The sequence below is a fragment of the Fusarium poae genome, chromosome 1 (assembly GCF_019609905.1).
Source record: "Fusarium poae strain DAOMC 252244 chromosome 1, whole genome shotgun sequence".
Classification (NCBI taxonomy): domain Eukaryota; kingdom Fungi; phylum Ascomycota; class Sordariomycetes; order Hypocreales; family Nectriaceae; genus Fusarium; species Fusarium poae.
In genome coordinates this window covers 10,746,289-10,770,536 of record NC_058399.1, presented here as the reverse complement: position 1 = coordinate 10,770,536, position 24,248 = coordinate 10,746,289, and the positions used below count along the sequence as shown (strand labels likewise).

The 24,248-nt window shown below is 47.0% G+C and overlaps 12 protein-coding genes across 12 annotated transcripts; 3 read left to right on the top strand and 9 right to left on the bottom strand.

The window, feature by feature from the left end:
- Positions 1-78: 78 nt before the first annotated feature.
- Positions 79-1,428, bottom strand: FPOAC1_003494 (uncharacterized protein; the record flags this gene model as incomplete). Its single annotated transcript, XM_044848059.1, has 3 exons — positions 79-1,156; positions 1,210-1,298; positions 1,351-1,428. 3 exons carry the CDS (start codon positions 1,426-1,428, stop codon positions 79-81), a joined length of 1,245 nt encoding a protein of 414 aa, XP_044713975.1.
- Positions 1,429-2,217: 789 nt separating this feature from the next.
- On the top strand, positions 2,218-5,256 carry CDC28 (Cyclin-dependent kinase catalytic subunit; the record flags this gene model as incomplete). The annotated part of the gene is made up of 1 exon (XM_044848058.1): positions 2,218-5,256. One exon carries the CDS (start codon positions 2,218-2,220, stop codon positions 5,254-5,256), a length of 3,039 nt encoding a protein of 1,012 aa, XP_044713974.1.
- A 66-nt stretch (positions 5,257-5,322) lies between these two features.
- FPOAC1_003492 (uncharacterized protein) lies at positions 5,323-6,206 on the bottom strand (the record flags this gene model as incomplete). The annotated part of the gene is made up of 2 exons (XM_044848057.1): positions 5,323-5,663; positions 5,714-6,206. 2 exons carry the CDS (start codon positions 6,204-6,206, stop codon positions 5,323-5,325), a joined length of 834 nt encoding a protein of 277 aa, XP_044713973.1.
- A 713-nt stretch (positions 6,207-6,919) lies between these two features.
- Positions 6,920-7,570, bottom strand: FPOAC1_003491 (uncharacterized protein; the record flags this gene model as incomplete). The annotated part of the gene is made up of 2 exons (XM_044848056.1): positions 6,920-7,093; positions 7,298-7,570. 2 exons carry the CDS (start codon positions 7,568-7,570, stop codon positions 6,920-6,922), a joined length of 447 nt encoding a protein of 148 aa, XP_044713972.1.
- A 1,137-nt stretch (positions 7,571-8,707) lies between these two features.
- Positions 8,708-10,493, top strand: FPOAC1_003490 (uncharacterized protein; the record flags this gene model as incomplete). Its single annotated transcript, XM_044848055.1, has 5 exons — positions 8,708-9,033; positions 9,085-9,476; positions 9,523-9,628; positions 9,678-10,037; positions 10,088-10,493. 5 exons carry the CDS (start codon positions 8,708-8,710, stop codon positions 10,491-10,493), a joined length of 1,590 nt encoding a protein of 529 aa, XP_044713971.1.
- Positions 10,494-10,727: 234 nt separating this feature from the next.
- FPOAC1_003489 (uncharacterized protein) lies at positions 10,728-12,644 on the bottom strand (the record flags this gene model as incomplete). The annotated part of the gene is made up of 3 exons (XM_044848054.1): positions 10,728-11,802; positions 11,852-12,338; positions 12,386-12,644. The coding sequence occupies 3 exons, from the start codon at positions 12,642-12,644 to the stop codon at positions 10,728-10,730; spliced, it is 1,821 nt and encodes a 606-aa protein (XP_044713970.1).
- A 1,302-nt stretch (positions 12,645-13,946) lies between these two features.
- On the bottom strand, positions 13,947-14,412 carry FPOAC1_003488 (uncharacterized protein; the record flags this gene model as incomplete). The annotated part of the gene is made up of 2 exons (XM_044848053.1): positions 13,947-14,064; positions 14,117-14,412. The coding sequence occupies 2 exons, from the start codon at positions 14,410-14,412 to the stop codon at positions 13,947-13,949; spliced, it is 414 nt and encodes a 137-aa protein (XP_044713969.1).
- Positions 14,413-15,542: 1,130 nt separating this feature from the next.
- Positions 15,543-16,280, bottom strand: FPOAC1_003487 (uncharacterized protein; the record flags this gene model as incomplete). Its single annotated transcript, XM_044848052.1, has 1 exon — positions 15,543-16,280. The coding sequence occupies one exon, from the start codon at positions 16,278-16,280 to the stop codon at positions 15,543-15,545; it is 738 nt and encodes a 245-aa protein (XP_044713968.1).
- A 410-nt stretch (positions 16,281-16,690) lies between these two features.
- FPOAC1_003486 (uncharacterized protein) lies at positions 16,691-17,389 on the bottom strand (the record flags this gene model as incomplete). The annotated part of the gene is made up of 1 exon (XM_044848051.1): positions 16,691-17,389. One exon carries the CDS (start codon positions 17,387-17,389, stop codon positions 16,691-16,693), a length of 699 nt encoding a protein of 232 aa, XP_044713967.1.
- Positions 17,390-17,671: 282 nt separating this feature from the next.
- Positions 17,672-19,608, bottom strand: FPOAC1_003485 (uncharacterized protein; the record flags this gene model as incomplete). The annotated part of the gene is made up of 2 exons (XM_044848050.1): positions 17,672-18,378; positions 18,867-19,608. 2 exons carry the CDS (start codon positions 19,606-19,608, stop codon positions 17,672-17,674), a joined length of 1,449 nt encoding a protein of 482 aa, XP_044713966.1.
- Positions 19,609-20,357: 749 nt separating this feature from the next.
- On the top strand, positions 20,358-22,804 carry FPOAC1_003484 (uncharacterized protein; the record flags this gene model as incomplete). Its single annotated transcript, XM_044848049.1, has 5 exons — positions 20,358-21,242; positions 22,042-22,047; positions 22,096-22,425; positions 22,476-22,524; positions 22,572-22,804. The coding sequence occupies 5 exons, from the start codon at positions 20,358-20,360 to the stop codon at positions 22,802-22,804; spliced, it is 1,503 nt and encodes a 500-aa protein (XP_044713965.1).
- Positions 22,805-23,162: 358 nt separating this feature from the next.
- Positions 23,163-24,198, bottom strand: FPOAC1_003483 (uncharacterized protein; the record flags this gene model as incomplete). Its single annotated transcript, XM_044848048.1, has 2 exons — positions 23,163-23,467; positions 23,517-24,198. 2 exons carry the CDS (start codon positions 24,196-24,198, stop codon positions 23,163-23,165), a joined length of 987 nt encoding a protein of 328 aa, XP_044713964.1.
- Between the last annotated feature and the right edge of the window lie 50 nt (positions 24,199-24,248).

Below are 24,248 nucleotides of genomic sequence, written 5' to 3'. Positions count from 1 at the left end.
AGTACGCAATTGGTATCCTTTTGTTCACTGCACGCCACCTCCTTCATAACTCCCAACCCTATACACTCTGTCCTTTCATCATAACTCATCATGAGCACGCTCTGGCTCCGGTCGTCCGCTATCTTTTTGCAAGTCAACGCCGTTCTTGAGTCGCCACTTCTCCCAGAGACTCCAGAATTCACTTTCCATGTTGGTGTCCAATTGATCAGGTAGTACGACGGTGTACTCGACGTATAGGTTTCCAAACTCAGTCTTGTGGTAGACGCTGTCGCCGTCTTCGTGCCAGATGGGCATGCCTTCGCCGACGACAGTCTCGACGTGGCCGGGCTGGATGACTTGACCGCGGGGTCGACTTAGACGAACAATGTGGTTGTCGAGATGAGTGAGGTTGCGAGTCCAACCGCCCATCCAGGCCTCGCGGAGAGAAAGGACTTCGTTCCAGTAAAGATCGTCACCCTTGCGACGGAAGAATGCGCCGTCGACTTTATCGGGGTTGTTATCATATGAGGGCTCCTTCTCAGATAGTGTAACCAGCAAATCACCGGGAACCCAATCAGGGCTTTCATCGGCTTCATTCTCGTAGACAAGACGGGTGTCGCGGGCAGCTCCACGCTGGATGTTGAGTTGGACGGGCGTGGACTTCTTCTCGACTCGCTCACCATGACACACTTTACACTTGTGCTTGATGTGCTTGCCTCGACCACCACAGGCGTCGCATCGTTGCTGAAACTGCTGGAACATACCGGGAGCAAGCTGGCGCTTCATCAGACGCACACCATGACCACCGCAGTGTTGACAGGTATCGACTTGACCATCTGCACTTCCAGTACCTTCACATGATTCGCAGATATGTTGCTTGTTCCAAGAGAATTCGGTAGTGGCGCCGTTGTAAAAATCGCGGAGAGTAATTTCGACACGGACCTCGACGTTGTGACCTCGGGGCTCGCTGGATCCTCGACCGAAGTGACCGTGGCCGCCGAAGAATCGGCTAAAGAGATCAAAGGGATCATGACCACCACCGCCTCCGCCTCCCTGACGGCGCTGCTGGACGCCTTCGTGGCCATGATGGTCGTAGACCTTGCGCATTTCCTCGTCGCTTAGGACATCGTAGGCTTCGGAGACTTCGACGAACTTGTCATGCGCTGTGTCATCGCCACTTGGAAAGGTTAGTATGCAGTGAAACAGACAGGTGTCCATGGAGGGGCATACGGATTCTTGTCTGGGTGGAACTTCTTTGACAATTGTCGATATGCTTGCTTCAACTCTTTGTTCGTAGCTTTTCTGTTAACACCGAGGATCTGCAGAAAAGTTAGTTTGGGGTTGTTTCGAGGTTCTTTGATGTGAGTTTACCTTGTAGTAGTCCTCGGCGCAAACAGCTAGCTGGACCAGAGCTAAAAGGACCACAAGGGCCGCTGTATGAAACAACATTGTGCGTCAATTTCAGCAAGATTTGGAAATATTAAAAAGCCAAGGCAGTTTGAAGAGTTTGGAGCATAGACATGTAAAGAAAGACGGAATTGAAACGTGTTGCGAGGAAAAAGAGGGAAGGAAAGAACAACAAAGAACAGAGGACTCGGCTCAACCTGCGAAACACCAGCGTGTTATCAATTGCTTGTCTACTACACTTTTTGGGGGTTAATGGAATGGCTTATCGATTTACTCGGGCCTGCAGGTGTGGCTGTGTGGCTGTGTGGCTGTGTGGCTACAATTGCCTGCCTTGGATATCTGCTAATCTTAGTGGTTGAAGCTTGCATCGACAGTCTGACAGTATGGTTATACTTTGGAAGCTAAAACCATTAAATTGAAAGCTTCTAAAAGATTGAGAAAGTCTGGGTTAGAACTAAAGGTTAAAAATATACAGACAAGCTTTAGACTGGATCCTGATGCTGAATTGGCCATCCTAGGCACAGGTCTTGCTACGGATAGACTTCCTTTCATTAGGGGAGATGACTTTTTGGGCGTGTAGCTTTACTACAAAAGCTAGACTTGAGACTAAGTTTTCTAACACTGACAGAACAGAGTAACGACTGAACTCTATGATCTGGGGGACTTACTTATGCCGTTCAGAGACAGCAGCAACTTCTTCTTCCTTCCAATCCTCATCATCTGAGAGCCTGTGATTAGTCAGCATTCGCTCCGGACTATACCTTCTCCGTATCTTCAATACGTCAATACACATTTCTTTGGTCCTACCATTTCTTCCAAACATCAACCAAAATGGCCTCTAAAAGGTACGCTCTCCTTCCCATGGAAGTGGATGAGGTAGGTCCTCAGAAAGTTACCAAGGAGAAGAAATCCAGGCACCGACATCGCGAACGAGACCGCGACGACAAGTCATCTTCCCGCCGCTCAAAGTCCCGTCGCGAACGCAGTCGCTCGAGATCCCCAACTCGAGAATCTTCATCTCGCCATAGTCGACCCAAACAATATCGACGACGCGACGACAAGGCCGATTTTGATGATCGGTGGGGCGACGAGGAGCCACCTTCTGATGAACCAGAGGAGGAAGACGATGAGCCCGAGTTTGAGCAATCACCAAGCAAGCGAGTCAAGCTCAGCCATAATGCATCACGAGACGAAGAAATGTCCGATGGCGCGAAAGAAGAATTGGAACGCAAAAAGGATATTGAAGAGCGCGAGGCTTTCGCAAAGCGTTTGAGAGAAAAGGACAGCAAAAAGTCGAAAAAGGACGACAGAGACGATGTATCCTCATCGAGAAGAAGACTCGCCGAAGACGCTGAAGCGCGAAACCAAGCGCTGCCCGATATTCGAGAACGATCACGACAGGAATACCTCAAGAAACGAGAGACCGAACGATTAGCCCTTCTGCGCAAGCAGGTCGCAGAGGAAACTGCTGAATTACGAAGCGGTGTGCGACTGTCGGAAAAAGAAAAGGCAGAGTTTGCCAAGAACAGAGAGATCTTGCGACTGGCTGAGGAGCGCCTCAAGATCGACGATCACAGGGATGGATATGCTATGCCAGAGGATTACATCACAGAGAAGGGCAAACTCGACCGAAAGAAAAAGGAGGAAGCACTATATAAACGATACGTCGAGAAAGACGAATTTGGACAGGAGAAATTCGTTACTGAGCATGAGGAGTGGGAACGAGAGCAGGCCTCAAAGGCCAAGGCGCAGATTCAGCGCGCCGAGAGAGAGAACGATGATTACGACTATGTTATGGACGATTCCCAGTATATCCAGTGGAACTTGGATTCACGTATGGCTGGAGATGATCGGAAATTGACCAAGGAACAACAATTCCTCGAGGCGCAAATCGACGCAGCTGAAAAGAAGGCTCTGTCAATTGAAGAGACAAGGAAAAGTCTACCCATTTACCAATACCGAGACGAGTTTCTTGCTGCTCTGGAGCAGTACCAGGTTCTAGTTATTGTCGGAGAGACCGGTAGTGGAAAGACGACCCAACTACCGCAGTACCTCCACGAGGCTGGTTACACCAAGAACGGCATGAAGGTTGGGTGTACCCAGCCCCGACGAGTGGCAGCCATGAGTGTAGCAGCTCGTGTGTCTGAAGAAGTCGGTGTCAAAGTTGGAAACGAAGTTGGATACACTATTCGTTTTGAAGACTGCACAAGCGATAAGACTGTCCTCAAGTACATGACTGATGGCATGTTGCTACGAGAATTCATGACGGAACCGGATCTGGCAGGGTACTCGGCGCTGATGATCGACGAAGCCCACGAACGCACAGTCCATACTGATATTCTATTGGCTTTGATCAAGGATCTTGCGAGAGAACGACCCGATCTAAAACTATTGATTTCTTCAGCTACCATGAACGCTGAAAAGTTTGCGCAGTACTTTGACGATGCACCTATCTTTAATATTCCTGGTCGACGATATCCTGTCGATATCTATTACACTCCTAGCCCCGAAGCTAACTACCTGGCTGCCGCTATTACGACGACTTTCCAGATCCATACCACACAACCCAAGGGCGACATTCTGATCTTCTTGACAGGTCAAGACGAGATCGAAGCAGCCGAGCTCGAAATTGCAGAAACAGCAAAGAAGCTCGGCAATCGCGTTAAAGAACTTGTTGTTTGTCCCATCTATGCCAACTTGCCTTCTGAATTACAGTCCAAGATTTTCGAGCCCACACCAGACGGTGCTCGCAAGGTTGTGCTGGCTACCAACATTGCTGAAACCAGTTTGACGATTGATGGCATTGTTTATGTCATTGACCCAGGCTATGTCAAGGAAAACGTCTACAACCCCGCGACAGGCATGTCTAACTTGGTTGTCGTTCCCTGTTCGAGAGCCTCTGCCAATCAGCGAAGTGGTCGAGCTGGTCGTGTCGGACCAGGAAAATGTTTCCGTTTGTATACCAAGTTCGCATACATGAACGAGATGGACGAGTCGACCACGCCGGAAATCCAAAGGACAAACCTGAATGGAGTTGTGCTTCAGTTGAAGTCTCTTGGTATTAATGAATTGCTCGATTTCGAGTTTATGGATCCTCCACCCACAGAAGCTCTCATTGGTGCTCTGAACCAACTGTTTGCTCTGCAGGCGTTGAATCATCGCGGAGAGTTGACCAAGCTTGGGCGACAGATGGGTGAGTTTCCTACAGACCCCATGCTTGCCAAGGCTGTACTTGCTGCAGACAAGGAAGGATGTGTTGAGGAGGTTTTGTCTATTGTATCCATGCTTGGTGAAGCATCTGCCCTCTTCTTCCGGCCCAAGGACAAGAAGATCCATGCAGATAGCGCCCGAAACCGATTCACAGTCAAGGACGGCGGCGATCACATTACGCTCCTCAATGTGTGGAACCAATGGGTCGACAGTGATTTCTCCCCAGTTTGGGCCAAGGAGAACTTCTTGCAGCAACGCTCTCTCACACGCGCACGCGACGTCCGCGACCAACTAGCAAAGCTCTGTGAACGTGTCGAGGTGGCACCATCCACATGCGGCGCCACGAACCTACGACCCATCAAGCGCGCCATCACAGCCGGCTTCTTCCCCAATGCCGCACGGCTCCAGAAGAGTGGTGATAGCTACAGGACGGTCAAGAATAATACGACTGTGTGGATCCATCCGAGTAGTGTACTCATGGCTATCGATCCGCCCGAGAAAATGGTGGTTTATTTTGAGTTGGTACAGACGACTAAGGAGTATATGCGTAGTGTGATGCCGATTGAGCCTAGATGGCTATCAGAGTTGGCGCCGCACTTTCACAAAAAGAAGGATGTTGAGGAGATGGAGGAGAAGAAAATGCCAAAGCAGAGATCATAATAATGATATAGACTTAATTAATGCCTGCACACTATTCTCAAAATACAATATACTGCTGCAAGTATTTTATTCCCACCAAGCAGCCTTTGTCTGTGGCTCTTCTTCTTCATCATTGTCAGGTATCCATTCGTAGAGAATGTCTGTTCTCATGGTGTACTTGATTCCCTTGTTCACTAGCGCTCCTTCATGGAAAAGTCCCTTGTGCTGAAAAATGAGAACACTTCCGGCCTTAGGGTTCACATCAACTCTCTTCTCTCCCTTTCTGTCAAGAAACGAGGTCGCGCCACCTTGGAGCTCTGCTGTAGGGTCATTCTCGACAGAGTCGTTGAGGTAGAGATGGACAGTGTAAAATGTCTCGAATTCTTTCCCAGGACCTTCAGTATAGAAGTATGCACCATCGCAGTGAGCTTCATATGGTTAGCACGGTACTAAAAGATGGAGATATAGAGTAACTTACGCTTGAAGTACTGTCCAGGTGAATACTTTAGGAAGCGCATTCTGTCGTTCAAGCGACTAAAGACAAACTGGCCACCTTTCATCCAAGGCTCGTGAGGAACGACGGCGAGTAAATCGCGCAGACCGTCAGCTTGCAGACATCGTTCCCAAAGACGATCAACTATCGTCTGCTGATCCCAGATAATCCTATCACTCTCGCGATAGCCTGGCGCACGACTCTCATATCCATCACCGCCACTCACCAAAGCGGGTTTCCACGCCGATTGAGTCTCATCATCGCGCGGGACGGATTCTTCAGCTAGCGAAAGAAGCTCGCGGCATTCATCAGGAGACAAAACATTGTTTAGGACAAGAGCCGTGTGGCCGTCGTATTGAGGAAGAGGGGAGTTTGCAAAGTCGATTTGATGAGATGTTATTGGTGTTGGTGAAGGAGAAGCAAGGAATGAATCCGGGATGGGAATTTCGTTAGACTTGTATTCTATCTTCTGAGCCATGGTGTAATTTGAAGTTTGACGAGGAATGACTTTGAAAGTAGAGGTTTGTGGTTTTGAGAGGCCAAGTTTGGAGGTGATGTTGGATAACATTTTTATATAAGCGCCAAGAAAGGAAATCCTGCTCTTTTAAATAAAAGGAATACTAGTATATAATATGCAAGGATTTAGTGTAGAATTTGTTTCAAGAATATATATGCCTAAAAGGACAGGTTTCATGGATTGGCAAGAGAGATATTAATGCTTTTATTCTTGTTGTTGCTGCCTGTCTAGGTTGTTGTCCAAGGTGGCTCGTTCTCCACACAGCCACCACAAGTCCTACGCCGAGTAACAGCTAGTCTAGGCTTTCATGATGAAAAGCGTGACGTTACTAGTTTTAGGCGTTTATTTGGTAATTTAGAGACCTTGACAGGCGTTTAGATAGGACTGGCGTCTTAAATGCTGTAGCCTGCGTTGCTTGGGACTGGGCGTTAGTTGCTCATGACTCCTCGGTCAAGAATGAGATGAATAGACACACGCTGGACACCCTTTAACAATTTAATATGGATAAACACTCTCTTATATTAATTAAGATACATGACGATGATAAGGGATGGTAGACTGTGGTTGATCGTGGTTGAAAGGTGTGGTTTGTTTCTGCCGACAGATTATCAAGGCAAAAGAACGATGTCTGAACCCAGCCCTTCCCAACCGTAGTGGTTACAATTCGTGGTCATTCATCTGTAGAACTCTTCTTCCTCGACTTCTTTGTCTAGAGCCGAGTCGTCGCTTCTTATACCCCCCAGATAATGATTCGGTAGCCCATAAAATGCCCAGACTCGCCCTCTAAATTCCAGATATCGTCCATCATTGGGTCTCTCTTTTACCGTCCACCACGGAAGCATATAGACCTGTGACAAAAAACTGAGCATGCTATCAATCATCGGGAGGCAGCGGCACTCGCCCTTTTCAACCCAGAGTCCTCTCTTATACTCATGAGTGTCGAACGTATAGTCGGATCCATCCCCCCAAATGAGGGCAACATATCCCAGCCGCAAACAGCGTTTCTCGTATGGGTTCCCTCTTACGTCGTACCAATAATACATAGGGCTTACAGAGCCCACGATCTTCGTTACGTTGAGGCTCGTGTGTTCCTTGACTTTTCGTGTGACTGCATGTTGTATTGACTCGTCCCAGTCGTAGACCTGGTCTTGTAGTAGTACCTCATAGAGAGAAGAATTGCGTTTCTGGTGGGCAAGGAAACTCTTTTTGCCGTGGTTGTTAATACGGACAATAGCGACGTCGAATACGATTTTGTCTGGTGTGAAATGCTTGATGTCTCGCACGCAGTTCTCGGCTTCCGCCCTGCCCATTGGCAAGAACTCCATGTTGTCGGGAAATTGTAGTTTGGTGCCCTTTTGGACAGGCGACGGTGATGTGAATGAGTGGTGAAGGCTGTAGAGAATTGAGCTCTTGCGTAGGATTGAGAGAGGATGTGAAGAGAGGGAATATTAATGTTTACACGATTAGGCAAAAGTTCTTTTCTATAAATTCGAATTCTATTTATGCTTTGAAAGGTAGTTTTTCTATATCTTGAAAGTTTGAATTGAAAGTTCAATAAATTGCTGCTTCGTAGATTTGATTTTTGAGCATATATTTGATGTGATGGAGGCGATACAATAGCAGCTGGCCTTGATGTCGACACTCGCATCTTTACGAGTCCCGATAACTTCCTTTCTGTTATTAATAATTGCAGATTTAGTCTTTCAGTAGAAGGTGCTTCTTTGATCAGATACATTTGACCACAGACTCATGAGATGCTTCTGGTTTGCCATGCCAACAAATGATGTGACACTCTAAACCTGCGTGTAAGCGATGGCGATAAGGCGACAAATGATAAGCCTCAATGGGAAACAAGAGCTTGGCAATGTTAGATGCCGACTTGGCAACGCTACACTAGACTCGGCCGGTAGATGTGGATAGCTTTCAACGACAGCCGGTCAGAGGAGGAGAATTTCTATCTAGAATTAATAGTGTCTGATTAAATCGGCAAAGTAACTAAACTTGTATACAAGAACCGTCGGCGGACTGGGTCCAAGTGGGTATTATGTAGAAATAAAATCTGCACACACTATATATCCTTACATCCGGAGAGAGTATTATTCTAAGATCGATAAACTTCAAGAATAGAGAAAAATGATGTCCGTGTCAAACTTTGTTAGTAATGTTTCTGGTTTGGTAAAAGGATCTTTTGTATGTGACGTTACTTACCCTTCGAGGTTTAGTCACCTTCCATAGCGGGCAACCATGAACTTCTCATCGACATGGGCTGATGGAACAATCCTGAATATCAGTACGTAACTACAACTCTTTTGACAGTTTTGTAGTGGATTTGCCTCTGAGCACGCAATTCCTCGTGCTTCACTTTAGCGGATCATAATTGTACTACATCAATAACATCTTTCCCATTGACATGTCTTTTGATCTTACTCTCAGGATTAGTTCAACTACTCGACGGAATAATCATGGCTTATTATTCTGAAAAAGACAAATCGCCAGGAGGCGACATCGAGAATACTCTAGACAACGATGGCTTGTCTAGACGAGGTCCCACGCAGTCGGATCTGCTGAGCCGTTCGCTCTCGGCGCGACAGGTCCAGATGATTGCCATTGGAGGTACAATCGGTACGGGTTTATTCCTTGGTACTGGAAAGTCACTCGCTACAGGTGGTCCAGCGTCGATATTAATCGCCTACGCTATTGTTGGTGGAATTGTTTTTACCACCATGTTGGCTCTGGGCGAGATGGCCGCTTTTATTCCCGTGGCCGGTAGTTTCTGTACTTTTGCAGGGTGAGTATGACTTTTACTGCTACTGAATTACGGCTAACTAACAAACACTAGACGCTTTGTGGATGATGCTTTTGGCTTCGCTCTTACTTGGAATTACTGGTTCAATGATGCTGTGTCCACAGCCTCTGATCTTGTTGCACTGCAACTCATTCTTCAATACTGGACCGACAACTTTCCCGGCTGGGCTCTGAGTCTTATTTTCTGGGTTGTTCTCATCGCAATCAACCTCATTTCCGTCAGAGCATACGGTGAAGTTGAGTACTGGCTCAGTCTTCTCAAAATCATCACCATTGTTGTCTTTATCGTCACGGGAATTGTTGTCAACTGTGGTGGTAACGAGACTGGGGAGTACATCGGTGGGAAAAACTGGCATTTGCCTGATGCGCCTTTTGTTGGTGGTATCGGCGGTTTCGCCTCTGTTTTTGTCACTGCTTCTTTTGCCTGTAAGTTTATTTCTGGTGTCTGAGAAACAATAACTAATGATTTTAGATGGTGGAACTGAGAGTATCGCTATTACCGCTGGTGAGACCAAGGATCCCACCAAGAACATTCCCAAAGTTGTCAAGAACGTCTTTTGGCGTATCCTCCTCTTTTAGTAAGTCTTTGTACACATAGAACATAGAGATTGACTAACAAACTTCCAGTATCCTCTCAATTCTCATCATCGGCCTCAATGTCCCGTACAACTATCCCGATCTCAACTCCAAGGAAACCCGCACTTCTCCCTTTACCATCGTCTTTGAGATGACAGGTGCCAAAGCTGCCGGAAGTGTCATCAACGCTGTCATCCTAACCAGTGTTCTCTCGGCTGGAAACCACGCTCTTTTCGCGGGTGTGAGGTTGATGTACACTCTCGCACATGAGGGACACGCACCTAAAGTGCTTGGAAAACTCAACCGGAACCAAGTCCCTTGGGTCGCTGTTTTGGTCACCGGTTTCATAGCTGGTCTTTGCTTCGGTTCAAGTTTCATTGGAGCTGGACAACTGTGGTCATGGCTACAGAAGTAAGTCCCATCACATGCCATGTCTAAGAGAAAATGCTAACATCCCACAGCATCGTCGGTGTGTCCAATCAACTAAGCTGGATCTCCATCGGCATCACATCAATCCGCTTCCGTCAAGCCCTCGAACTCCAAGGCAAAACGCATCTGCTTCCCTTTAAGAACTGGACCTACCCCTATGGTCCCTGGATCTGCGTCTTTCTCAACAGCTTTCTGGTGCTTGTCCAGGGTTGGAGCTGTTTCAGTCCCAAATTTGACGTCGTTAGCTTTATCAGCTTCTACATCGAGCTTCCCGTCATGCTCATCATGTATGTTGTGTGGAAACTCATCAAAAAGACAAAGGTTGTCAAGTTGAGTGAGATGGATCTCGAGACGGATGTGCATACCATTGAGGAAAAGGTTACTGAGGAGACGGGGTGGAAGAATAAGTTGAAGAATGTGGTTACTTGGTTGTTTTAAGAGTGCAATTGGCTAGCGATTTGATACCATATTATATAATGATTACTGTTTATATAAAGATACCTTTACTTCTCAATGGATAGAAATGAGTGAGAATGCTCGTGTCAACAAACACCCACTCCACATTCGGGACAGTAAAGCAGTGAGATATGTCAGATTAACAATTAGATAGTTAAATGGTGAGACCTAGTCTCGATAAGAAGTAAAAAGTCAAGACACGCCCACACAAGAACATCACTCTCCATCACCACCTTCAGCATACTCCTCAGGTACTTCAGGCCAAGCATCAACACCATCCTGAATGACCATCATCATCCCACCAACCATATGATTGTTGATATGGCAATGCAGAAGCCATGGTCCAGCATCAGCAGCGTGATACCGAACAACCACCCAACTGGGCTCCATCTCCGCAGGCGCAGAAGAGAACGCATCACGACGAGGAGGGTTAACAAGGTTAAACTGGTCAGGAATCTCCTTGATAGCCTCTTCAACAGAGTCCCATCTAAAGTGTCCTGTACCAGCGCCCAGCATGTACATCTTTGATCCGTGCTTGTGGATGGGATGCGGTGGTTGGGGGAATAGAGCTGCTACGAAGACGAGATCGACCCATTGGCCTAATTTGGTCGAGATGGTGACATTGTTGTTGACGTAAGGCTGAGGGTTGAAGAGTGTTGGTCTCTGATCATCGAGTTCCTCTGACAAAAGACCAGTCTCGTTCAACGCCCAGAGATACGAAGCGCCCTTGATGGCCATGCTCAAGTTGAACGTAACATCGGCAGTAGGTGAAATCGGACTTGGCGGGTAAGGGAATGCAACGATTTGGTTGAAAACAGCGACTTCCTTGGAAGCCGGAACACCAACGATATTGATCCAAGGTTCAATGTTTCCCTCTGCAGCGCTGTATCCTTCGATAGAGAGGATAGCATGGCCTGTGATAAGCTGCGGCGCACTGTTGGCACTGAAACGCATTTTGTAATCGCCCGAGTTGGCGATCTTGATAACGATGGAGTATCGATCTCCGTTGGTTACGGGAATGGCTTGCACCTTTTGAGGTTCAATGTATGAACCGTCCATGGCGTATACCCACATATCATGGCCATCGATAGAGAAAACTCCGCTGACAAAATTGATTGCGCCGACTATGTCAAAAGCAAGCCATGACTCCCATTGGCCCAGGTAGTTCGAGATCTTGATCGTCTCTATTTCTCCGTCTGTTTCTTTGCAGCCGGAGAATGTACCTGGGAGGAGGGCTGATTCGTTGCCTAGACCACCAGCAAGGGCGTTCAAGGCAGAAGCGGGCAGACATCTGGTTATAGTCAGCTTTGCAATCAAGTTTTTAGAGTTACAATACTCACGCCTTGTCTGTAAACTCAGCACCTCCTGGTACCAGCCCAAGGTACGTCTTCTGAATCTCATTGAGATTGGCATTGACAACATCCTTGTCAAGACACTCGACTCTTCCCTTGCCGTTGAAAAGGATGGAGTCATAGCAGGAATCTTCTATCCCAGCAGCGACAGTCATGTCCCACTTCTCCTCTGATGTGAGATGCACAAAGTCAGAAATGACAATGGGCTTGACTTTTTCAACAGCTTCCTTAATCTTGTATACGGTATGTTCATCCTCAGAGATGAGGTGGAATGGATTCGGCTCGTCGTGTCGAGGATGGATGATAATGGCTCCGTAGAGACCATCTTCGATTTGGCCGCGGTGGTGAGAGTGGTACCAGAAACTCCCATATTGAGTTGCGTGAAACCTGTAGGTAAAGCTGCATCCTGGCTGGATGGGGCGTTGAGTTACGCCTGGGACACCGTCTGACCAGGGAGTACCTTTCATTTCCAAGCCTGACTTGTTAGGTCTTCTGAGTAGATACGGGGTGAGGTGAGCGTACCATGGTAATGAACTGTGAGTTCCTCTGGAGATTCATTGTGGACCTTGACAACGACAGTGTCATCTTGGTCAATCTCAAGTACAGGACCGGGAGATTGTCCGTTGACAAGAAGCATCTTCCGAGAGAAGCCATCTGGGGCGTAGTCCTCCCATGTTATGGTAAGATCAAACTTCTTTGTCTTGAAAGTTGCAGACACCGATGTGATGAGTGTTTGTATAAGAAGAGGAAAAAAAAACAAGGAAGAAGCTGAGAAGTACATCTTGACAAGCTAGGAGAGATGTTGACTCTCAATGGCTATAGTTGTCCCCTCGTCAAGCAGGATCAGCAAGCTGTATATACAACATTCGGAAACTATTTCAACACCAACATCTTCGCAGTGATGTCTTCATTCGAATACTTACTCCGAGAACTAGTTTACATGACAACAATCACCACGCCGCATAGCAGCATTGTGAGTACTGTAGTTATGCAAGACAAGTCGCGCCAATCAGGCATCTTCACGACACCGCAATTTTATACTCAACGGTGCGTATTACCTATCTAAGCACATTCCCCCAATAGAGTCTCTCGTTTTGCGAGTTAAAGTATGGGGTTATTCCCGAGGCGGTGCTGTTTTTCGCGAAAGAGATCAGCACTAACATGAATTGTTATTGGGGGCTGAGAATAGAAGAGCTGGCAGTGGATGATTGGGGGCTGTACGGTTCTTGGCTGAGGTCAGATGCTTGCTGATATGGCAAGGCCCGAGGAGGAGGATGATTTAACTTGGGCTACCCATGAAGTATCAAAGGTTATTCTTGATATTAAAGTTGCTTTAAGGATATACTGACAGTCCAAGCCCGGTGAATTAGTAGATTAAATGTAGTAGCTTTACTTCAATGTCACTCGTGGTTCACTACTTCTACGGATAATAGCATGCAACTACTCGACTAATGCTTCTGACCAGAAGCTGGTATCGTGAGAAAAGAAACGTGTTTACTAGACATAATGCAGTTAGTTGATATGTTGTTGGTCTTGATAGGGCTTACATGGTTGCTTTGAGGCCTGGTTTTGTGATCTTGGCGGTCAGCATTGACAACTCCAGACGGTCAACCAACCATAGAGTATCAGGAATCTTGGCAACTGAAAGCACGTGGATCTAAATTTGTAAACTGGGCTGTGCCATTCCGGACCGGATTTTCAGATTGTTCTTATATCTCGAAGCTTGGTTGTTGTTCTGCTACCCTTGCTAGCCCTACATAGCGCTTGATAGATGCTGTTCCTGGATTTAAATGTAACCTCGGGGTGGGGCTGACAGTTGAATGGGATTGATAGCGTGAAGCCAGTAGATAAATTGGTATGGTGACTTGATATACTCGTTCAAAGTATACATGACTTTTTATTTGATTGGTCAGGATATTGGTGTTGACCCGACTATCGTAAGCAAGGCCAGGGCTTCCCATAATATCAGTCTTCTTGGGGCTTGAAACCTGTTATCTTACAACAAATTAAGCTATCAGCCAGAGTACAATTACACATTCGACTCTGATAGTCCTCGCAACACCTCGCTCACCCTCAAATCTCTTTAACCCAAATGAAGAACCTCGACATTGTTTCCCACAGGATCAAGGACAAATGCAGCATAGTACCCAGGCCTGTACTTTCTCAAACCAGGCTTTCCATTATCAACAGCGCCAGCTTTCCTGTGTACCCAATTAGCACCATGTCATTCTCTATACAGGACAAAACACTTACATAGCAGCCTTATGCCACTCATCGACATGCTTCTGATTCTCGGCATCAAAAGCGAAGTGAACAGGGCACGTTCTGTTCTCCATATTGCCGTCGTACTTTTTGAGTGAACTGCCACCACCGCCAAGCCAAAAGTCAGGACCCTTGTTCTTCTCGCCAAACGCGCAGTAGTATGCGCCTGTAGGACCTTGAGCTTCAAACTTGAACTCGTAGCCTAGAGGGGCGAGCACGGCTTTGTAGAAGTCGCGCATCTCGACGTAGTGTTCGCCGCAGGGGAGCGCAAAGTGACTGAGACCCATTGTTGCTAGTGGTTGTGGTTGTGATGATGGTTTGACGAATGAGTTGAGTTGAGTTGAGTTGAGTTGAAGCTAAAGGGAATATTGACAGTCTTATATACCCATTTCTTACCATGATCCAATTCACGGTGCGACTTGGTATTTCCACTCTTCGTCGTGAAGCTTGACCCCTCACATACCGTGGCGCTCACCAACTCGGACTTTATGCAAGTCCGTAATCTATCCGATTGATTGCCCATGTCCATGTCCATTCAAGTCAATGCATGAATGCCTGGATTGTCGCAAAACTAGTCATATCATGTCTACATGGACCATTGAGAGGAAAGGTATTTACAGGTTTGTGTCATGGTATTGGTGAATAGCTGAATAATGTATGAGGCTGGCTGGTAGAGTGGTAGAGGAGGTGGATATTGTCTGTAGTCTGGCTGCTTACTTTCCTAAATAGGAAAATGAGATTCTTCATGGCGAGCTGATTTAGGCGACCTATACGACAATTAGAAATGAACGTAAAATGCCTAATGTTTGGTGGTCATGATATTGATGATATCAGAGATGACATGACATGAATCACATCGAATACGTACAGCTAGCCAGACTCTATACATCAAACTGGCATCTTGGGCTCCATAGACCGACGACCCGGAGGTGATCTGTGTTCTCGGGGCAAGACTCTACTATATTTCTTTTCTCTGAGCCTAAGCCGTCCTTGGGATATCAAAAATCCCGCCTCCGATGGAATGAGAGATAACACTAGTGAGTCATAAACTTGGGATATATAGACCAACTTCAATTACTTCCAGACGACAACTATCATATAAACGAGAGGAGCCTCGTTATAAAAACAAAAAGATCGTTAGACAAACGAGATATTTTACCATTACAACGCCTAGCCCATGTGTCTCCAATCACCTTCACCAGGTTCTGCCCAACAAGGCCATGAACTCAATGATAGCACCTTTGATAATAGCCGCCACATACAGCCTGGCCCTCTACTGCGTCTCGCCATACCAGATCTTAATCCTCATAAATGTTTGGAACCTCACGCCCAGTTCCAGTCCGCACATGTCATCAAATATGCGCACAAGAACTCCGACCAAGGGCGTGATATCTTGTACGCCAGCCTTTGTATTCCACTAGTATCTCGAACCAGTACGGATTTCCTTCCTCATCTCATCCTCCGTCTTGTAGACCATTTCCCTCCAACGACGATATGTAGCGTCGCTTAATGGCAATGACAGAGAAGCAGATCGGTAGTCGGTGCTACAGATCTCTTGTTCCACTGGCCTCTCGTGCCGAATGTAGATGTAGTTGAGCGTTTCCAGGCTGGGCATGCTTGAATGAATAGCTCGTATAGGTCTCTCCATCATGAACCGCGAAGATTTGCCATAGGAAAAGTCAAGAAAAGTGCTCGAGAAGATCCCGACGTGAAGGACTTTGTCCAAACCTTGGACATGGCGGTCCTCACTGGTTGTTAGACTGGAAACGCTGTAAAAACACATCATGTCGGTTTCTGGTCTAAACCATGCACCAAGGCTTCTTTTTCCCGTCTTGAAGAAGAAGCCGGCACGTAGTGCAGCTGCACGGGATTCGTAACAGACTTGGAGAGTGACAGGGGGAGGGTGACGGAAGCCAAAACCAAGATACTCCATGTCTGATTTTGGGTACCTTAGGAATTCCTCTACGACAAAGACACGACGATCTGGAAGGGTAAAGTTCCAGATGATGTCTCGTATCTCGGGAGGGAGACGGTGTAGAGGAAATGACGGAGGCGACGGCGGCTGTTCTTGAGAAGGTCGGAGTACCCATTGTCGGAGAGGGAATAGAACAAAGTTCCAGAGGGTCCGGCATACATAGTACGCAATGTTGTCCATCTCTGTCGATCGATAGACAGGTTCCAAATTTGGCTATGCGAGAGATGTGTTTTGGATTTGTTGTGTTATAGTATATGTAGGAAGCCTCGAGGTATTGGAAATGAAGGGTTCTAGAGGTATAAGTAGATAGGATTAGCAATTTAATTATGCTTCAAGACTACAATCTTAGGGTTTTTAATTTACATTCTAAAGTTCAGTAAACATAAACTTAGAGCAAGTAGTTCCGCTTCGATTGCCTCCGGACATGATGGCACAAACGGCATGTATTTAGTGAACTCGACAATAGCCGCTATATAGGTACAGTATTGCCCTTCGCGACGCATCTCTCCATGAGGAGTCCCAATCCTCATAGAGGTGTTATTCCCCGGCCACCCAGCCCATGCCTCGTCAGCCGTCTTCGAGATCATTCTTCAGTATGCAGAATCCTGGACCAAGTCAAGCACCTCATTCACTGTCCGACCCCTTATCAAAGCATACGTGTCACCGCTCCCTGGTAATGGCATCGGGATAGGTTTGGGATAAGTATTGCCGCCAATTCTCGGCGCCGGGACGGTACAGCTGAGAGTTTTCAGGTTGGGCATGTGTGCAAAAAAGACCTCCATAGTCTCGGCCAAGTCCTCCTGTGGTGGGTCACGCAAGTTTCGATAGAAAGCGCGAAATGACATTTGGAGGTGAAGAACATTCCCCCAGCCTTGAATATCGATATGGTTCTTTGTTGTGAGTATGTCGTTAGTGGTTGGGCTGAAGTATAGCGAATCGATTTCCGGTCTGAACCAGATACCAGGGCCGTCTGGTGCTGAGAAAAGGAAGCCGTGGCGCAGCGCAGTTGCGCGAGACTCTCGGCAGACGTAGAGGGCGGCTGGAGGAAGAGGAAGATAGCATTTGAATAGGAAGAACCTTTTGTTCGAGTCCGAGTCTTGTTCGGAAACCCCCCCGACCGTGAATTTGTGAGGGCGATCGGCGAAGCTGAGAGTCCAGATGATTTGTCGAATTTCTGGTGGAAGACGGTTCAATGGGAATCGTGGACGAGAAGGAGGAGGACGTAAACACTTCCATAGCCGTAGCTGTAGCCGTTCTTCAGGTGTCTTTTTGATTGCTGACCTTGCCATGATTGTGAAAGTTGATGGGTGGCAGAGAACTTTGGTGATGCAAGAGAGAGAAAGAAAAGCTTGAGATTATTTGTTGGTCGGTAGAGGTTAGAAATTACACTAGGTATCAGTATTCACTACCAGCTGGCGAGCACTGTCACTGTCTAGGTACCAAGGCATAAACAAATCACAAGCAGACCGACCAGTAGGTAGAACGTTTCATAGGTAGGTTTTGATGATACCTAATCTACAGCCTGAGTTTCCGAGTTGCTATCTGGCAGTTAATTATACGTGCCTTCCTAGTCATACATCTCCCATATTCCCCGACATTGTAAGATTAAAAACCAAGTCGTTCACCTCCCGTATGTTTCGGCCTCTCATTAAAGCATAAGTATCTTCGTCGCTACCTGGCAACGCCATAGGGAAAGTGACAGCAATGCGACGACTACCCTGTCGGCCCCAGACCATGCAACTGAGTGTCTTGAGGTTAGGCATGTGTGCGTAAAATCTCACCATCTTCTTAGCCAAGTTCTCCGGCGGTGTACTCAGGAAATCTTTATGGAAATAGAATGCCTCGAGTTGGATGCCGACATGTAGGACTCTATCCCACTCCGGGATAGATATGTGCTTTTTTGTTCTCAGAATCCATTTTTGCTTTGTGCTGAAGTATAGAATATCGGTATCCGGTCTAAACCATAGACCTGCACTTTCTTTACCCTCCTGGAAGAAGAAGCCTTGACGCAGTGCAGCTTCGCGGGACTCGCGACAGACGCTGAGGGCAATCGGGAAACGAGGATTCGGATTACTATGATGAAAATTGAAGAAACCCTCTTGCGACTTGTGGTTCTGTCTTTCGATTCTCTTGACCATAAATATACGGCAACACGGGAGGGTTAATGTCCAGATATGATTTCGTAGTTCGGGTGGGAGCCGGTTTAGAGAAAATCTCAAGGGAGCGGGAGGACAAAAGGGAAAAGGAGGAGGAGGAGGGTGAGGAGCGAGCTGCTGTTCTTGGGATGTCATTTTCGCCGATCTCTGGATGGGCTTTCAGGGTGGAAAATGATGGATGGTAGGGAATGCTGGCGGTGCAAGAGTCACAGGCAAGTGTGGAGCCATAAACCTTTAATAGTTCGCGATGGCAACTAATCTACGACTGAAGATTTAGGTTACAAAATGTACATTTTAGAATTTACCATCAAGGCATATAGGAACGAGCCCGGGGCAACAGTGATATGTATCAGACAATATTATTATAGTTTGTGTGCAAATGCGAGAGAGCACAGATAAGTAGTTCAACTTATGGGAAGATCAAGCTCTACCAACCACGGATGATGAAAAGGTATGTCATCCGACCCTTGAATAGCAGCATTGACAAAAAGAGTATCAACCCCTCTCGTGATCGCCAACTCGTCTCCTTTGCAATGCTTCGTGGGTACAGCCGTCGCATCCGCAATACTCATCTTTCTATTCTCTTCTTGCCAAGCAACCATGAGTTCACTGGTACTATACCGATCAAGAACCCCTATCGCGACAGACTCTTCCGTATCGATAGCCGTATCATCATGGTCGCGGTCTCGCCATTTGATCAGCTCGGCACCCCAGCTTCTATGCACATGACCGAAGCAGTGCATTAGAGGTTTTTTCTGGGCGACAAGTTTGAAGAGTTGTGGACAGCCAACGTGCTTCCCACGATAAGTCATGTCGAGGATTCCCTTTGGAGGACCATGTGTTATTATCACGTGGACTTGTTCGTCGATCTCCCGTTCGTGACCTATCCAAGGATCAAACTGGAATCCCCGGCAGTCATCTGAAGGAGTATACGGACTCGCATAAACTACCAGATGAGCCCCATTCTCAAGGTCAAAATGGTGAACTCCCTCTGTTAGATATACAATACCCTCGTGTGTAAAGCTCTCCATAAAGCGCCTCGCTTCACCGAATCCCCCATATTGCTTCTCTACTATCATATCGGGGATAGGCGTTTCGGCGATGGCTCTTTTGAACGTCGGTGTGTCGAGGGTAAAGTCGTGGTTACCCGGGATGACAAGTTTAAGAGGCGCGTTGATGTCCTTGAGGAGATTGATGGCTGACTCAAATTCGTAGAGTTTGGATGTTTCCGTGAGATCGCCGCAGTGAATGGCTACGTCGACTTTGTGCAAGGGTTTGCGCTTATCGGGGAATTCTTGACCGTGGGTGTCAGACAAGACTAGAAAACGGGTTCTGATCTTCCATCGCGCCATTGTTGGTGTTTGTATTTGAGAAAATGTCATTCTCACAAGTAGCGCAAGCTAGATGAAAGCATGTTCTGCACATTTACAATGAGTTTTTTTTTTTTGAATCTACATGTTCAGAATAATGTTTATCTCTGCGAAGCTTAACTGTGTTGCCTGTAAATTCTCCTTGTTCTTGAAACCTTCGAACAAGACGGATACAGGACTACAAAGACACATCATGAAAGAGAATTGTCTAATTACTATTAATATAATCATAATATTCACTATGCATTCGAGACTTGTTTCTCAATAAAATGATAAAGGTTTAAAGTGCAGACAATTACATCTATCTATGCATTGGTGTTATTACTGAGTAATCTAAAAATACTACCTCGTCTCAATAAAGTTTGATGACCCCCGGTAAAATGGGCCCTGGAACCCCGGAAACCCCCCAGAATCGCCGCCTCATCTGCCGGATCGCCATTCCCCACGTGACGGGGCCGGACCATTGGGTTGGTTCAACTTGTCTTTTATTATCCTTCACCATCACCAACATTACAGCTGTTCATCATCACACATTCGTTCACTGGTAATAAGAATGCGTCAAGATGGAGCCTCATACCAATCACCGCCGGCTAAAATACAATGACTCCCCAACAGGACAGCCGTGGTGCTCTAGCATCTCATTCAAAATCACACTTCCTCTCCTCATTATTTTAACAATATTTATATTCGTACCCCAGATACACTTTCTTCTTAATCTTGGAACAACAGACATGAAACTTACAAGTTCAATCGTCGTGTGTCCAGCGCTGGCCATGGCGCGCAACCTCACTATTTACAGAGATGACCCCCTGGCTCCAACTCCACTACCGCCATCCCATGCAGCTTCCGATGGTCCAGATATAATTCACGCTTTCCAGAAACTAAGCCGCTCAACAACATGGAAGAGTATCAAGAATATCACTTTTCAAGGAGACACTTTTGAACCAGAGGGTATCGTGCGGCTTGGCCATGATCGATACGTGGTTAGTTTAGGACATTGGACGGAGCCCACGAAAAAGTATGGAAAGATTATCAATGGGACAGACAGAACTGTCGGTGCGGGGTTGGCTCATTTGATGGTTTATAATGGAAAAGGGGAGATGATTGCCGATGCTACCATCACGAAAGAAGGAGACGATGAGTATCATAATGGAGGGATAGACTATGATGGTCAGTATATCTGGGGAACGATCGCGCAGTATCGTCCAAACAGTACTGCGTATGTCTACCGAACAGACCCAGAAACCCTTGTTCCAGAGCGTGTCATCAAGTACAACGATCATCTGGGCGGTATCGTCCATGATACTCGCACCAATCTTATCACAGCTCTCAGCTGGGGTTCACGAACAGCATCAACATGGAATCTCCGAACCGCCAAAACAGGCTGCGACGCATCGCCTGCCCCAGAAGAGGTTGTGCGAAACCCAAGCCACTTTATAGACTACCAAGATTGCAAATGGTTAGGGTATAGCGGTTTCTATAATGGCAAGAGTGTCATGCTCTGCTCAGGAGTGGCGACCGTGGGCGGGTATAATCTTGGCGGCATTGCGTTGGTGGATGTCAAGACTATGGTTCCTCTTGCTGAAGTGCCGATTGAGATGGAGAGTGAATTGGGAGTAAGGGTGACGCAGAACCCGATGGATGTTGGCGTTGAGGATGGGAAATTGAGGCTTTATTTATTGCCGGATCAACATAATAGTACGCTATATATCTACGAAGCGCAGACATAAGGTCATCATCGAATTTCGAATTTATTTTAGCCCTTAGCATATCATAAATGGCTGTTGGGGGCATAAGAGACGAAAATAGTATGACTTGGGTCAGTCTTGTTGGTCACAACCATATCTTCAACCAACACTTCTCCCAAATCAGGCTGTGCACAAAATTGCAAAACCCACAAACATGCAAATGAAATAGAACAGGAAAGAAAAGAGTCGATCATACACGTCATATGGCTGCTTCCCACCATCTCACGCTCCTTTCGCCAATCACGCATGCATCTGCGTGTCCATCAGTTGGCCAGTTTTGCGACCCGCGAGGCTTCCTAGCGAACGACCAACGAATGTAACCCTCTGTTTCGCAATTGAGGGATAGAGCTTTGCTTTTTCTGATGAGAGTGGCCGGCCCCCAGCTTGAAAGGCGCTTGGGCGGATTTGTCGTGATAATTGATGTTGGTTTACTGTCATGATCAGGGATATATAAACTGACACAATTCTGTTGCAATTTCCTCGAGTCTTCACCAAGATACCCTTTTCTGCGTTGACGGAGATTCTCAGGAATAATTGAGAATTTTCTTCATCGCAATTCCCTGCATCTTTCATTGACATCTTCAATTGGCAGGACTGTCTCTACCTAACCGGCCATTCTCAATCATGGAACTTTTCAGCAATGTTGTCATAGAACGGGATTTCCCAGACCATGGTAAGTCAATTCGATACAGACATTTGATATGAATCTTTCTAACTATAGAATCAGAGATCAAGTCCATCTTGGATCGCTCAGAGCAGGCAACTGGACATCAGCAATTCATCCACCAATCTCAAGACTATCATCAGAACACCTCTTCAATGGCCGAAACCGACCCAAGTCTTGATAGCCATGATCAGTCCTCTTTCTGGTCGCAAGACTCCCCAAGCAACTCTTCCTCCACCTCTCCCAGCTCTCAGACCTAGTTTGAGAGTTCAGCGCGTAGTTATGGTCTCGAACACGAGCCAGGAGATCTACAAGCGGGATTGTTGGCGGAAAGTAGCAGTTCGGAGGAGGACTCTCACCAAAACCGAAGAAAGAACAGAGACAACAGTACGTACTATACTTTTGAGAGTATATCTCCACATGACTAACAGACATAGCCGAAATCATGTGCTGTAAGAAATCATGGAAGCAGGGCACACACCTCAAGTCAGTCTCTCCCCCAACTTTCCCAATCTATCTAACCCCATTAACAGTAGACACTGGAATCGCGTACACAACCGCCGATACAAATGCGAACACTGCGTCTTTGCAGGAGCAGACAAGAAAGAACTTTATCGCCACTACTGGTCATATCACAAGGACTGGGCGAAAGCGAACAACATTCCTGAACAGGACGGGAACTGCCAAGCTTGTGGGAGATCTTTTACGAGAAAAGATCGCATTCGTCGTCATCTTGGACGGTCTCCCTTATGCCGTGAAAAGCTAGGGCTTTGAGGATAAGGGTTCTAGTTTTTCACGGCATAAGGGATCTCGTCTGAGGTAGCGATGAATTTGATCTTGTGTTTATTGGTCCTGGTTATTGTGCTTGTCTATAAAGGCATGTTCTGTATTCTTGGTTTATCTATATCCGTTCTTTCTTTATCGTACATTGTGTACTGTGTATCCTGTACTCTGTTCCTCTAAGTTCTTTCCAAGTCCGGATCAAACTCCGGCCGGCATGTCTTGATACAAACAACTCTCCAACCATCCTCAGATTGCCCAAGAAGTTCAGAAGATCACAAAGGCCACTATTCCCAGGGGTCAGGAATAGTTTTGTCATAAATTTTCCAATCGACGGTACAATCCTAGTTCCATTCCCATTCCTTCGGCTCTCGGGGTGCGGCACGCTTGACAGGCTTTGGGAGCTCCTTTAGATACTTCACCAAGAGGTCTGGGTGGAGAGCGATTCCCTGTAGGTTCTTCTCCAGTTCTTCAGGAGGGGAGCTGGCTATAATGGCCCGGATCTTGGTAGAACTAGGTGCATCGGCAGTCTGCTTCGTGAGGTCGCTTTTGATGAAGCGGACAATGCCCTTTGGTTTTTCGCGTGTCTGTCTGCAGACCCAGATGGTATCAAGAATTTCCATCGCCTTGGTCACAGCTTCTTTGATGACTGTTTTTATGTTAGCTGTTGTCTTCTTCATACTCAGGGGGGTATTTACCTGACTCTTGGTGTCCTTTGAGCTTGGCTCGGATCTTTCGTTCGATACAAGCGCGATCGACATTCAGTTCGGTCCATGGGGAACATCCTGCGAGCTGCCGGAGCGTACTGGGGTATCTAAAGTCGACGGCTCGCGAGATATCACTCGTGATGCCATCGGAGCACCCCCAGCCATTGGGGTTATAGCCCCTCTCTGCAGTGATAATGTCTGGTCCGTGTAGTACGATGAACTTGAGTTCCATACGATCCTTCCGCACTGCCTTGGTAAGAAGAGAGCGGAACTTGCCCCAGCTCTCGGAGCAATCGTACACCCATGCCCAATCCACTGGGATCCCTTGGCCACGCCAGAGCTTGATTCGTTTGTCTTTTGGGATCGCGATTGCGTTGTCGTGCCTTTTCATCTTCATCTGGACCCCCTTGTCACTTGTGGGGACGATTATTGCAGCGACCATGTTTAGGTCCGCACCTGCGTTTTCGAAAACGTGCTTCAAGAGGTTGAGGTGTCCTTGGTGGGGGGGATTGAAGGACCCTGGGTAGAGCAGAATATGGTTGACACCTTGGGGTCGGAGTAGAGGAGGGCTCCTGGCGGTTCCGTTATTAAACGGTCGGTCGGAGGGCTTGGAAGGCCTCTCATTGACAGGAATCAGGCGCTCGACGTAGTTTGCGAAGCGTACGGAAGCCATGTTGTTTAGGTGGTATATATTCGTGGTGAGAGTTTGTGTAAACGAAGGAA